This window comes from Corythoichthys intestinalis, chromosome 21, assembly GCF_030265065.1.
Source record: "Corythoichthys intestinalis isolate RoL2023-P3 chromosome 21, ASM3026506v1, whole genome shotgun sequence".
In the NCBI taxonomy this organism is placed as follows: domain Eukaryota; kingdom Metazoa; phylum Chordata; class Actinopteri; order Syngnathiformes; family Syngnathidae; genus Corythoichthys; species Corythoichthys intestinalis.
Window position 1 is genome coordinate 25,223,832 of NC_080415.1, and position 14,056 is coordinate 25,237,887.

A 14,056-nucleotide genomic window follows, 5' to 3' on the forward strand; every position below is an offset into this window, starting at 1 on the left:
GTTACCTATTGTGATTCCTCGGTTTTATTATTATAATTATAGTTTTTCTTTGTTTCGCACCCCGTTTGAACTTAATTTGACCCTCTTAGAATGCTTCAAAATGCACCAAAATTAGCAGGCCTCAAGACAGGTGCAATCTTTGATACCGTGTAAAGCACAGGTGTCAAACCGATTCCAGAAAGGGCCTAGAAAGGATCTTTTACATGTGTAATCAGTTAAACTTTGTCAGGTGGTGCTTGTTTCAGCAGGAGGTTCATTGGTTAAACTCTCTGCGCGTTATCGTATGGAACAAAATCCAGCACCCACTAGGCCCTTTCTGGAATCGGTTTGACACCTGTGGTGTAAAGACAAATTCCAAATACACTATGTAGCGCCCCCTAGCAGTCATCCTTTGTCCCGCCGACGCTTTGAGCCCTACTTTGACCCCATCAGAATGCTTCAAAAACTCGCTAAACTCAACAGCCAGTTGAACACTGGTGAAAACTTTGATAAAATGTAAAAAAAAAAAAAAAATTGAAATATGCAAATATGCAAATATGTAAATGTGTGTAGCGCCCCCTAGGATTTTTTTTTTTTTTTTTTTTCCCAGAAATGCTCAAAATCACTATTTGGCCAAGCGAGCGCCTGGAGATGTTCCAAACATGCATTACGACTTTTGGCCGAGCTGAAATATGCCCAAAAAGTGTACTTTGGGGGTGGGGGGGTCAATTTCTGGCACTTTTGACAACGGCCAAATATAAAGAAAAAGTGTACTTTTGAGGGGAGTCAATTTTGGGCAGTTTGTAAGTGTTTAAAACTAAAGGAAAAAAATCAAAAAGAATTACAAACAAAACCAAAAGAACAAGAAATATATTTTGTGTTTGTTTTTTCTACTCAGTCTTGTTTTAAACTATCATTACTTTTTTTAAACCATCACTATTTAATTTGTTTAGAAGGCATGAAACAAATAGCTTTTTCTTCTGACAGGTTTTACGGTATATTCCCAAACCGGAAATTGCACTTTCAACTTCCTTGGTAACAAGAAGCTTTCACAGACGCTACGCTGTAGCATGTTTAGCTAGGCCGAAACATGGCTTGGATATGTAGAATTTTCCTCAGTTGTCTTCGGCGTTACGTATAAAAGTAAACGAAAGATAACTCGAGCCGCTAAATAAACCTTTAAAACACCATGTTTAATTTGTGAGGACATGCACAGCAGTTTACGTCTCGCTTTCGCCGTCTTGTCGCTTGGGTTTTTGGCGCTAACGCCGAGAGCTAGTCCGACAGATGAGCAAACTGAGGTTCCTTCAGCGGATGTTGTTAATGGAAAGGAACGGAGTGAACCCACATATACTGAAGTCGCAAATACTGGGACTGAGTTTGCAGACGAGCTGACTTCCAACACTGGTAGGCCTACTGTTCAACAAGAGGAGGGACCTCAAGTTCCGACCCCTGCTCCGAGTCACTACGAAGAAGTAGACTCCCACTCGCCTGAGTCCACCGTTGCTGAAGTCGGAACAACTGTGACTAACCCAGAAGATGAGCTAACGCCTAACAATGATACTGTTCAACTACCGGAGCAACCTACAATTCCAGAAGTTAGCGCTCGTAAGGGTAAAGCTTTAATTGTATTAAAGTATATTTCAAATGCAGACAATATCTAAGAGAAGAGGTGTCATAAACACACTCGCTGTACATTAGGGCTACCACGATTAATTGACACATCGAATAGCAAATTATGTAACTTTAAAAAAAAAAAAAAAAAATTTTTTTTTAATTAACCCTTTAAGGGGCAGTGGTAAATACAATGGACAGCTATTCAAAAGTTGCTTCCTCTGGGATCGCTGGAAATAACAATCAGAGTTAATTCACCTCCAAGTTATTATTAGCTTAACTCATTCACTGGCAGTCCAGGTTATAGAGTATGTCTAGTGATAGTAAAAGAAAAGGAAAATAATACCATAGACCAGGGGTGCTCAAGTCCGGTCCTCGAGAGCCCCTATCCAGCTTGTTTTCCATGTCTCCCTCCTTGAACACACCTGAATCAAATGATAAGCTCATCAGCAAGCTCTGCAGGAGCCTGATAATGATCATGATTATTTGAGTCGGGTGTGTTGGAGGAGGGAGAAATAGAAAACAAGCTGGATAGGGGCTCTCGAGGACTGGACTTAAGCACCTCTGCCATAGACCAAGACTGGTACCGGTCCATGGTGCATTTGCTACTGGGCCGCAGAGAAATAATACATCATTTGTTAACGCCCTCAATCTGGCCCGTGACTGTGGCATTGACGCATCAATATCCCTGTCTACATCAGTGTTGTTAATCTTATTTTTTAAAAAGTAATTAATTACAGTTACAAATTACTTCTCCCAACAAGTAATTGAGTTAGTAACTCAGTTACCTGCATGTAAGAGTAATTAGTTACTTGGAAAAGTAACTGGTGTTACCATTCATGTTTTTTTTCTTTCTTCATTCCAAAACAACAAAACAAAACATTGTAACCTTTGCTATGTTTGGAAGTCATTTAATGTTCTGAATCATCGTTAACATTGTTAAAATTGCTCCCGTTATTGCATTAGTTCCCTTCTGTCTACTTTTGACATGTGAAAGTTTTAAAATTTCTTTATCATTTAAAGACAGATTCAAGCCAAGATTTTGCAGATTTCGGAGTATTTTAGATAAAAAGTTACTTAGGTTCGCTTGGAAGGTTCTCCACAACGGAGCCTTCCTGATAAGTCTACTGCTTTAAGATGGCGGCTGTTTACTAACGCCGGCAAGTCTATCATTTTCCATCTAGGTCTCTACACATATGCTAACGCCGCTGTGTCTGTCATTTCGCATCTAGTTCTATATACATGTGATATCTAACATCGTACCGTAGCATCATGTGGGCGCATGTAGGCTATTGGCTATAGTCAGGTATTATTGGAGCCACCTAGCATCGCGTTTGCAACGGCGTCACAACTTCTTTCCCTCCTCCCCACTCCTACTCTGCTCTCTTGTCTCTGTGAGTCCTTCTCTTACTTTTCTCGCGTCATTCAACCAACGTAGTAACGCACGCCTTTATATCGTCAATAACAGTAACGGCGTTGCCAAGATGAGAAAAGAAATGAATTAGATTACTCACTACTGAAAAAAATAACGCCGTTAGTAACGCCGTTATACTCTAACGCCATTATTAACAACACTGGTCTACACTATAGACCAGGGGTCGGGAACCTATGTCTCGCGAGCCATATATTTAGTTAATTATTAATTGCCAGTGACCGCGATAGAGTTGGGAACATTTGAATCAAGTGTCGTGTGTTGTTTTCCAGCATGTTTCTGCAATTTAACTCCGGAATTCTGTGACATCGGCTGTTGCTGTGACAATGTCGATTGTGACGTAGCTGACCTGAGTACTGTCTTCACGGGATGTCATCGGGAACCCAAGTAAGAAATAGTGTTGCACGATACAATTTTTTGGCTCTCAATTCCGCTCTCCTGCTAGGTATGGTTTTTAAAATATATACATATATCTGTATTTATATTTTACAATTCCATTTAAAACTAAATTACCGGTACTACATACGCGCCTGAATGTAAAATAATTACTATCATGGCTTAATCAGGCACTGCTTATAAACCTTTGTGAAACAAGAAGACCAACACAAACTTTTCATATTTACTTCCCAGTCATTGCCATTATACAACATTAGTATGTTAGCTTAGCTCTTATGCTAATCACTTTTGCAACCAAACTACACTGGTTCGCTAGCCTAGGGTTACCCGTTTTCTCTCCTTCTGATGAAGCTAATGTAATTATAGTTGCTCATGTCAATGTCAGCGTTTTAACAATGTTACGTTCTGGCTAGTATTACCGTTTGACATGTACATTTATCCACCATTTAAAGTACAGGCTCTAACATTGAGAATATGACTGCTAAATGAGCAGAATATAAACTCAAAACACCAGGGGATTTCCAAACGCCGTTTGGGAAATAAATCATAAAGATTACATATTGCGCAGCATCGTGGAATTATTGATTGGTACTCGCCGATACCGATGCATGCATTTTAATGCTGTACCGGACCCCCCTTCCAAAACTAGTGTCGGTATTGATGCAACAGTGGTAAGAACATGTCATCAGTGCTTGTATGGGACCAACACTAAATTTTTTCCCCTTATTTTGCAGGTCACAAGTGTGCATAGAGAAATGGCTGGTGTTTGGCGCCAACGTGGAACCATCTTTAATCACCGTATCCGAATCTTTGTTTTGTATTCAAACTCCAGGTGCCTGAGAATTTCAAGTTCAATCTGTAGCTGACGAAAGACCGACTTTTTTTCGAACTTTCTCCCTCCAGTTCATTTCAAGGCCCCCACTGCTCCGCTTCAGCTTCCACCTTTAGGCGACTCTTATCACTTCTCACCACCGCACCCGATAAGCGTCAGCCACAGCAGACATTTTTATCGGGTAACAGAATCACTCATAATGTTCCTATACGCTCATTAAATTACGGATTTTTTTTTTGTAACTTTTGCGACTAAAATCAATTCCTAGGTGGACGATGTCATCCAGACGTACTTCGCCACGACCTCCGTGCGAGGGCTTCTCCGTCAGCCGTCTCCGGGAGCGACCAGTGCGATCTGTCTTAATCGTAACCCTGCACGTAAGTTGACATGAAGTACAAGTAAAAACTCAACAAACACAAGCTTAAAATCAGTTATTTAAATTTTTCTGCATTGAGAAAAACTGATATTTAAATGTATCGGACCTGTCCGGATTCTGTTCTTTTATATCAATTTAAATGACTTCAAAACACAAAATGCTGCAAAGTAAATTGATCTTATTACAGGTGAAATCATTTCTTTTGACTTTCCTAATTTCCTTTTTTTTTTATCAGTGCACATCTTTGACTTCTGGTCTAATGTTTTATTCAGATGCTCATGTGCTGAGGTGTTTTCTTCCTTCAAATTCCACAGTGTCCCCCACCTACTAGAGCATAGCTTGGAGAGGTTCAGTTAGTTTTATCCCTACTTCCACGGAATTTTTTTCCGATTTTTGTCAAATTGGGTTGGACGTCTATTGCCATTAATGGCATTTAAACATTCAATCCCGATCCATATGCATTGGATGTCTATCACTGTCTATAAAGCCAAAACTGCCCAAAAGTAAATAGAGTAATGTGTTTTGTTTTTTATGAAGGATCAGGTAATTTTTTTTTTTTTTTCCCAGGCGTAAAAACTCAAGCATTTTCTTTTCCAGGCTTCTTAAGGTCCGAGTCGCTGTCTTGTACTCGAGTTGTAACCCCCGAATCGTGTACCAAAGACCCAAATCTCAACGCGCTCTCCTACTACTCAGACATGAATTTGATTCAAGTAAGCTAATATTCTCGAGTTTTTGCCGTTCATAAAATACTTCTGCTCTTAAATGAACACAAATGTTCTGATTTCAGATTCCAAAACCTGCTCAAGAACAGATTTCAGACCTTTTGGTGAGAAAAAATTGCCCCAGATTAACTAGAACTTCCTGACTAATTAACTAAAAAGGTTTTGTTTGGTTTTGAACATTTTTTCAGATCCCAGTCACTCCACTTTCTGAATGGCCGACGCCAAGTGAGCTAAACAACATGTGTATTAACGTGGCAAAAAAGGTGAGCTTTTTTTCCCAAACGAAAAGCAGACAAGCGCAATTTCGAGAGAAATAAAACCTCGCCTTGCTAACTAACTTCCTGTCGCTCTGACATTCGATGTTTCAAAAAAAGAAATATGCAGTATTTTCAGAAAAGATTCTAATTGGATTGAAATAAAAATTAAAAGTTAATACACTCATGTAAAGCTGTCAGAACAAAAAGGGTTAATGAAGAGGATGCTGGGATACACATATACATGTGTAGAGGTCCTTCTTAGCCATTTGGATCCCAGGAATGCGTTCGGTAAATTATGGGCTATGAGTACCAGCCATACTGTATTTTTTGCTTTCGTATCCTAAAATGTCTTTCGTAACAAGAGGCAATATTTTCCCGTTGAGGTGTGTCTTAACCTGAAAATTCTGTATGTAGAGAAGCTCGTAAGTAGAGGTACATTCATAAAGGTCGACTACTATGGGATTTTCAAAGGCCGATGCTGATACTGATTTAGAAATTAAAAATTCAATCGATTGCCAATGTCTAAAGCCGATTTTGTAAGCCAATAGTTGAGGCTGATATACTTCAGCATGTTGATTATGAAAAGCAAGTTAAACACTTATTAAATAAATGAATGGCGGAAAACACTCAGGTGACTTGAAGTTCCCCTCTGAGACCCCCAGTTTGGCCAAATTCAAAATTGTCCTATATGCATGTTTGGTACATCATTGGAAATCTTAAAATCTGAATTTTCTGGGGAAGAATTTTTTGAACAGGAGGGCATTTAAAAAAAAAAAAAAATTTAAACAGCGAAACCGTAACTGGAGGTGAGAGCACGCGAGAGTTATAATTAAGGACGCCATGATTTTAATGAGATATTATCGCGTACTTACCTTGTTTTGATCCCAAAACTCCATGTATCATGTATCATCGAGTGTCAAGACACAGATGAGAATGGCCACAGCCGGATTTTTGGGGGATTAAATGGGTGAAACATGGTAATCTAACAAGGGTCGCGATGGAGAAATCGCAGACATCAAGGGGTGGTCGAGATGTTCTTTTTCATATATTTACCCTTTTAAACTTTTTTTTTTTTTTTTTTCCAATTTTTCTTTGTTCGGATCGGTTAGTTATCATCTAACATATCGGGGAAAATGCGACAATGACAAAAAAAAATAAAATTAAGCCATAGTTATGAGGTAGATATCCGTGACTTATTTACAGACACCATTTTTTCTGTTGTGACGTAATTTGTTTAAAAGTTTAAAATATGTGAGTGAATAATTTTTTTAAGTCATTTTTTTTTACGAAATATTAGACATCAATTAATGATTTTAAGCTAAAAATGACAGACGTTTTGAATAATAAATATAGTTCCTTACCTTCTATTTATGGCTGGGTTGAAACAAAATCAATTGCGCGACGTCTGTAAACGGGGGTTTCCAGGGTAAAACGGACAAATTAAAAATAGTTTGGGGGCTTAATGCGCCATGAATCTGCTACGGCAGCATATAGACCTATTGTTCTATCAAACACAACAGTTCTTTTGGCTTAAAATACAGCAGTTTATTTCAAAGAAGGGTGCAAGAGCAGAAACTGCTTTTTCAGTCTTGTCTGTTTTCCGCCGTATACATTTGTACATATATTTGAAGTTAAATTATACTTCATACTGGCCACTAGTCAGCGCAAAACAACAGATATCACCCAAACGGTAAATATAACAGTTATCCTATTATATCGGCTTATATCGGCCGATCTTGGAAAAAAAGTCCACAAATTGGCCGGCCAGTTATCAGTCGAACTTCATAAGAAAGATCATTACTTAAACAGAAACAGTGCACATAACAATTATCCTATCATATCGGTCGATAGCCGATCTTTAAAGTCTTCTGTCGTTTGACCTCTATAAATTTTATACAATGAGTTTTTCACTTGTCTATCATAATCAACATGCTTACGGCTCTATACATTGGCTGAAGACAAATCATCATCGGCCTTTGAAAATCCCATATTGGTCGACCTCTAGTAGTGAACACGGTCCCTGAAAGGGTTAAAATGGGAGAACTGGCTGTAAATGCTCATCTTTCTGTGCTTTTCCAGGTGGAGTTTGTCATCGTGTACACAGACAGAGGAATTCTGGCAAATGTGACGGTTAATGTCATTTTAGCAAACGTGAGCAAGACCGAGATGATGCAGCAGGTGCACTCGATCCAATTCAAGGTATTGACAGCATTCAGGGTGTTTTTTCTCAGTAGACTGATAGTTCTATTGTCACCTCTTCTTTAGCTGGGCAATCCTCAAACGACTCCTTTGCCAACCATTCCCTCAACTGGACTTCGTGTGGACTCCAGTGTTCTCGGTGACTTTAGTGGAAAAGTCAAACCTGTATCCTTTAGGGCTACCAGAAAGGATTATTTAGCATTTTTTTTTATTTCCTGTTAATTTTAGGGCATTCTAGATCACTTCCTGATCATTTTAGGCTACTCATTGAATTAGCTTCAATATCCAAATCACTACCTGATCTTTTTGCGCCACTTGTTGATTTAGCTTCAATTTCACGACACTTCCTGTTGATTTTGCCCTCCCACTTCAAATGGATTCGCAGCCATTTAGTAAATACTAGATGCTTTGACATAGCTAAAATAATGTTTTTAAAACGGGTTAAAAAATAAGCTAGTTATGTCTTTGTTTTAATGTCAATGCATTGACTTTGATGGGACTGTCGCTTCTACCGCATGACTAACCTGAGGCAGTTTTGTAGGGGTGATGACCAGTCATCTCATGCTTCTGCCGTTAATTCCACTGGAATTTATCATGAGAAGACGTAACCGGGAGGGTAGCCAGCCCTTCAACTTCAAATGGATTGATTGGACGACTAGCGCCGTTGATGGCAGACAGTGAGTTAAGCAGTGTCTGACCAAGCTATGATAGCAATAACTTTATGTTTGAGTATGCAGTAATTTACTAGTAAAAGGGGGGTGATATTGGCTGATACTAGATACAGAATCTATGGGAAGCCCTAAAACGGTATTGGCGCAACACTATTTGGGTTGATTCAGAATTTTTTTTTTTAGATTTATTTTGGAGGAGTTTTCTACTTTGTCAATGATCTTAGAGTCATCGGTTTCCAAAGTTTTATTGGATTTTCTCCAATTACTAGACACGGTTTTTCGGTTCTGGAGAAGGAGCATTTCAGGCCACAGCGCTGCGCCCCTCGGAAGTCTGCGACGTGGACCTGCTGAAGACAGAGGACCACTCCCCTCGCGTCTTCCCGCCAAGGAGCGCTTTGGCGTTCTTGCGGAACTTCTCTCCCACGAAGGCGTAGAGCAGCGGGTTGACGCCACAGTGCAGCAGCGCCAGCCCGTTTGTGAACGTCAGGGCCACGCTGACAGAGTGCCGCGATGCACAGTCGAAGGGGATCAGCTCGGCCCTAAGCAGCGTGTCGGCCACCATGGCCACGTGGTACGGCGTCCAGCAGAAGAGGAAGGCCACCACCACGGCCGCAATGACCCGCATGGCACGGTGCTTGTGGAAGCCCCGTGTGCGCAGTAGGCGCACCACCGTGGCGCCGTAGCACGCCAGCATGATGCCCAGCGGCAGCGCAAAGCCCAGGATGTGGCGCAAGCCTCGCGTAGCCAAGCGCCATGCGGCGGCACTGCCCAAGTCAAAGGTCTCCACGCAAGCCATTCGCTCAGAGTCGGGGTCGGGCCTCACGGCATCATTAAAGAGTGCTGGGAGTGCCAGCGCGGCGCCCAGCGCCCACACAGCACCACAGACCAGCCGGCTGCAACTCTTCCGCGGCCGGTCAGTGCGCACGATGGCTAGGTAGCGGTCCACGCTGATGCAGGCCAGGAAAAGGATAGCGGCGTAGACGTTGGCCTCGAAGATGAGGCTGAGCGCCTTGCAGGCACCGTCGCCGAAGATCCATCCGTGTTTGAGCGCCGCCGCCCAGAAGGGGATGCTCAGCGCCATCAAGCCGTCCGCCGCCGTCAGGTGAAAGAGGTAAACATCGGACGCTGTCAGCGAGCGCCAGCTGCGTGCCATCACAAGTGCCACTAGTAGGTTGCCGGGCACGGCCAGCAGGAAGATGGCGGCCAGGAGCACACACAACACCGCCGCGCTCACCTGCTCCAACGCCGGCCGCGCCTCACATGACAGCGTGTCAGGATCCACCACAAACGGAGACCCATTCGTGCCACCGTGCGAGTTGTTCAGCACGTCGGCGTAGTCGCCATAATCAAAGGAAATGACGATGGACATGGCTGCGGGGAACAAAAATTTGATTGGCACATGCTGCAGGAAGTTGATTAGGGTGGAGAGGAAGTGATTTGGGATGCTTAGGAAGTAGTTAAGTGTGCTCAGCAAGTTGATTTGGGGGAACAGAAAGTTAATCATGGTTCACAAGAAGCTAATTAGGGTAAACAGGAAGATGGGGAAGAGACGCAGAAAGTTAAACATGGTGCATAGGAAGTTGAGAATACAATAATGTCAAAATCAAGTGGCTCCAAGAAAGTTCAATTCTAGTGAGCTGAGGAGCTTCCATCTGACAAAATGAGTTTTTTTTACCCTTATTGGTAGGCAATTTTGCTACTGCCCAAAATTTTGGCTGCGATCCTGTTAATTATTAGCAAGAGAAAGTTGATTTGCGTTGAGGCCAAAAGCCGACATAATGCAAAAACTCACCTGCTGACGGACGAGATCACCTCCACACCGACAGCCAACTTGTCACTAACCTACTTTGTGGGGCACACATAATGTCCCCTTTCCCAATTTCCTCTTACGGCGACTTCCTCCCTGAGAACCGCCCGCTTCCTGTCGAGTAGCCCTAAGGTACCTGACTGCGGTTACCATGCAACACACGCTCGTTCAAGCCACCCGTGTAACAAAAATTGAATTTTTGAGCGCATTCGACAATACCAAATATAACACCAATTAAAGTATATCCACGTATATTACGTTTTTTTTTTTTTTTTTTTTTTTAAACCAACCCATGTAAAATGCTTATTGATGGTTTTCGCTTGTTTAAAAAAAAAAAAAAAAAAACTTACACGGTCATTTTATGGGGGGCTTTATTATACATGGCTATATATATATATTTTTTTAAAGAACACATTATCAGTGGCTGTTTTTTTGGGGGGGGGGCACCTTATAAATGTTTGGAGGAAAAAAACGCCTGTATGTGGTCACTTTTTTAGGGAAAAAAACCACCTTAATAAACATGGTAATTTTTGGAGTGGAAAAAATGCATGGCCATTTTTCAGGGGGGGGTTACGCTTTATACACAGTCGTCGTTTTTTTTCCTGAAGAAAAAACGCCTTATTTTACGTGGTTGTTTGGGGGTGAAACGCCTTATTGCGCTGCTAAAGTGATAATGTTAAGATTGAAATAGTAAGAGGTATAGAAATAAATATACAGTATGACATAAATATCAGAATAAAATATTAAAAGTGTATTGGACGTCTTTTGCCGTCAATGGCCTCCAATGAGTTAATTACTTTTGAGCTGTGACTAACAAATATTTATATACTTATAATAACTGTTTAAACAGTTTTAACCATTTCATTCTGCAGTTTAGTTGCAGTTCCTTAACATTGTGCCAGGTAACGGTCATGGGGATGTCGCAAGATGGCGAGTGCTCCTCAGACCCCTCCACTCGGGTGGACGTCCGATTCATGCAAAACTCACTCACTAGCTGCAGGTTTAGGTAAGTCCAGAGCTACCGTTTGGAAATAGACCATCAAAATTACTTTTCAAGGCGTTAACTGTCTTTGTGTGTTCCAAGTTCCGATTCCAGTGACTGCAACGAGTTGCGTTCCCAAATCGGCAGCATCCTGCAGGGAGCTGCTATTCCCGACCTGATCGCCATGAGCTCGGGCTCCCGTCCCGACTGGACCAGAGTTCTCAAGCAGGAATGTCGCGTCGACTCTGAGGTAGTCATCACCCACACGGTTAATATATCGTCTTTTCCGAGAAGTTTGTCATGATAATCGGGAGGATCCGATGCACTGGTGTCAAACTGGTGGCTCGGGGGCCAGATTTGGCCTGCCACGTCATTTTGTGCGCCCCTTGTAAGTAAAAGATGTGCATGGACCTCGTCCTTTTTTTTTTTTTTTTTTTTTTTAGCTAAGATTACATAAAATTTCTGTAATCCTTAATGAAAGATCAAGGGTTACAGAAATTGGAGACTATTCAGTGGTTTTCCTGGGTTGAGCTAAAATTAAATAAAATTTCTGTAATCCTCAATGAAAGATCAAGGGTTACAGAAATTGGAGACTATTCAGTGGTTTTTCCTGGGTAGAAACGAAGAGAATATTTACTTTTTTTTTTCTTTTATAAAACAACAAAGACAACGTTTTAGACCTTTTTTTTCCCATAAAAGAATATATACAGAAGATAGAAACTAAAGAATTGTCCAGTTTTTTTGTCTTTTTTAATATAAAAAAAGGTTTTTAAAATAAGACAATATTTTTGTTTTAAAAGAGAATGTTTACTGTTTCCTTAATTTGTTTAAATAAAGTGTCTTCAATAAAATAAAAAAAAAATGAAAGCAAAAAAGACGAAAGCAAATATATATTTTTTTTAAATCAAAAACAAAATAATAAAATTGGTTTAAAAAATACCGTATACAGAAAATAATCCAGTACTGTTTTCCCCCTTTTTTTTATTAATAACAAGAAAAAATATCTATTTCCATTTATTGGCCCAAAAAAAGGGGGGGATTAGGATCATTTTTAGGTCAACAATGTCGCTAAAAAAATTACTCGACTTATCAAAATAATTTTTGATTCATTTGATCATCAATTATTTGCCGATGAGTCGATCAATCATAGCAGCCCTAGTTAGCAGACATCATAGCACTCCGAAGGAAACTAACTACAATTTTGTCTGCTACAAAGATGACTTTGAGACCCCTTGACTAATGGATTGGATTCCTGATTTAGGAAACATGCGCCTCAGGCTGCAACCTCCCACACCTGCTTTCTGTGCAAGTGTTGTGGGCTCACATGGGGCTCCTAGACCTTCCTCAGAGTTACATCCTGGGAGTTAAATACCAATTCCGCTGTAAAATGTTTCAGGTACGCCGCCAAATTCATGGAATGATCAAAATTAAAACATTGAAGTTTTTTTTTTTTTTTTTAAAAAAGATTCCAAAATACAACCTTTGTGTCTTTCAAGTGTCCTGTGTCATTACCCGTCACCCTCACCACAGAGGTGGCGTTCGCCGACATGACTGTGTACCCTAAACCAATTCTGCAGTTTGGCTCACCTTGACTTGACGACTTCAGCTCGGCTTCTTCACCTGAAGGAGATGCTGCCACGACGAAGGATGCGAGAACGTCTCTTTCTAGCAGGATTTGAATTCTGTACGCATTGACGGTGATAGATGAAGCGGTGCTGCTCTAAAAATGAGCTTATTTTACATTGACCACACAGTAATGTTGGCTAAAGTGAATCTTTTTTTTTTTGTTTTTAAATAAAAAAAAAATAAAAACAAGCATGTGTGTATACACTAATACGTATAGGCTGAAGGCTGCCCTTTACAGGCAACACAGGCACCAATAAGTCAGTGCTCTATAATTCTGCAATTAATTAATGAGCTCTGATAGAAAAAAAAAGGGCTTCGGAGATCGATATACTGGTCCTTACTACATAGCTACCAATTTTGAAAACTGTTAGATTAGACATCTTTTGCCATCAATGGCATCCAATGAGTTAATAGCAAATATTTTCTTTTTCATTTTAAAGCATCACTTGATAACTTTTCAGTTTTAGCCAATTTTAGCGAAGCCGGTGGACAAATGCAGTAGCGTTTTCCTTGAGGACCAGCGCTCACCCGCATAGTGTCGTAAAATCATGATGGTCGCCTGCATATGGATTAAGCAACATTTGTTTCCGGTGGCTGTGTGAAGGATGCAAGGTAATGAATCCAGTTGTGGCTAAACAATAGCATATGACGTTTAGCACCCGTGTGGCTAACCCCCTACCCCACCCGAACCCGTTGTGTGTGTGTGTGTGTGTGTGTGTGTGTGTGTGGGGTAATGCCAGCGAGTGAAAGCCGGGCCAATGTTTATTCTGTAAATCCTGGTAGACGCCCGTTCTTTTTTGGTCCTCCTGTTGCTCTGCCAGCTTTGCAAAATTCGCGCGAAAGCTTTAGCATTGACTTCAGTCTTTATAATAAATGGGGACAGGGGGAAGTGACGTATGCCTTAAAGCAGTCAGCAGATTTGTAGTTTTTTTTGTGTGTGTGTGGCAGGGTTCCCGCCACCCTCCAAGTTAATTAGCGCTGATGAAAGCGATACAGACCCCCTCCAGGTAAAAAAGAGGTGTCATTCAACTAGTTGTCAGTCGACATATTACAAATGTTATGAAAACATTTTATAAAAGTTGAAAAGTTACCTTGTGTTGATTTTATTTAAATTTTGATATAGAAAAAGTAAATATTCTCAATAGCCACGTTTACATGCTGAC

At 40.8% G+C, this 14,056-nt stretch overlaps 2 protein-coding genes across 3 annotated transcripts; one reads left to right on the forward strand and one right to left on the reverse strand.

Annotated features, from left to right (window-relative positions):
• Window positions 1-1,021: 1,021 nt before the first annotated feature.
• LOC130909094 (tectonic-3-like) lies at window positions 1,022-14,044 on the forward strand. 2 transcript variants are annotated; one of them, XM_057825170.1, is made up of 14 exons: window positions 1,022-1,593; window positions 3,298-3,412; window positions 4,156-4,253; window positions 4,325-4,434; window positions 4,522-4,630; window positions 5,227-5,339; window positions 5,417-5,455; window positions 5,540-5,614; window positions 7,688-7,807; window positions 7,874-7,972; window positions 11,188-11,291; window positions 11,370-11,517; window positions 12,529-12,663; window positions 12,764-14,044. In XM_057825170.1, exons 1-14 carry the CDS (start codon window positions 1,188-1,190, stop codon window positions 12,857-12,859), a joined length of 1,767 nt encoding a protein of 588 aa, XP_057681153.1. In that variant the 5' UTR covers window positions 1,022-1,187; the 3' UTR covers window positions 12,860-14,044. The 2 variants fall into 2 exon arrangements, with proteins under 2 accessions (XP_057681153.1, XP_057681154.1); XM_057825171.1 differs by having other exon boundaries at window positions 1,022-1,587.
• On the reverse strand, window positions 7,149-10,473 carry LOC130909096 (C-X-C chemokine receptor type 2-like). The gene is made up of 2 exons (XM_057825172.1): window positions 10,271-10,473; window positions 7,149-9,849 (listed from the first exon to the last, which is right to left on the reverse strand). Exon 2 carries the CDS (start codon window positions 9,845-9,847, stop codon window positions 8,780-8,782), a length of 1,068 nt encoding a protein of 355 aa, XP_057681155.1. The 5' UTR covers window positions 9,848-9,849; window positions 10,271-10,473; the 3' UTR covers window positions 7,149-8,779.
• Window positions 14,045-14,056: the final 12 nt, after the last annotated feature.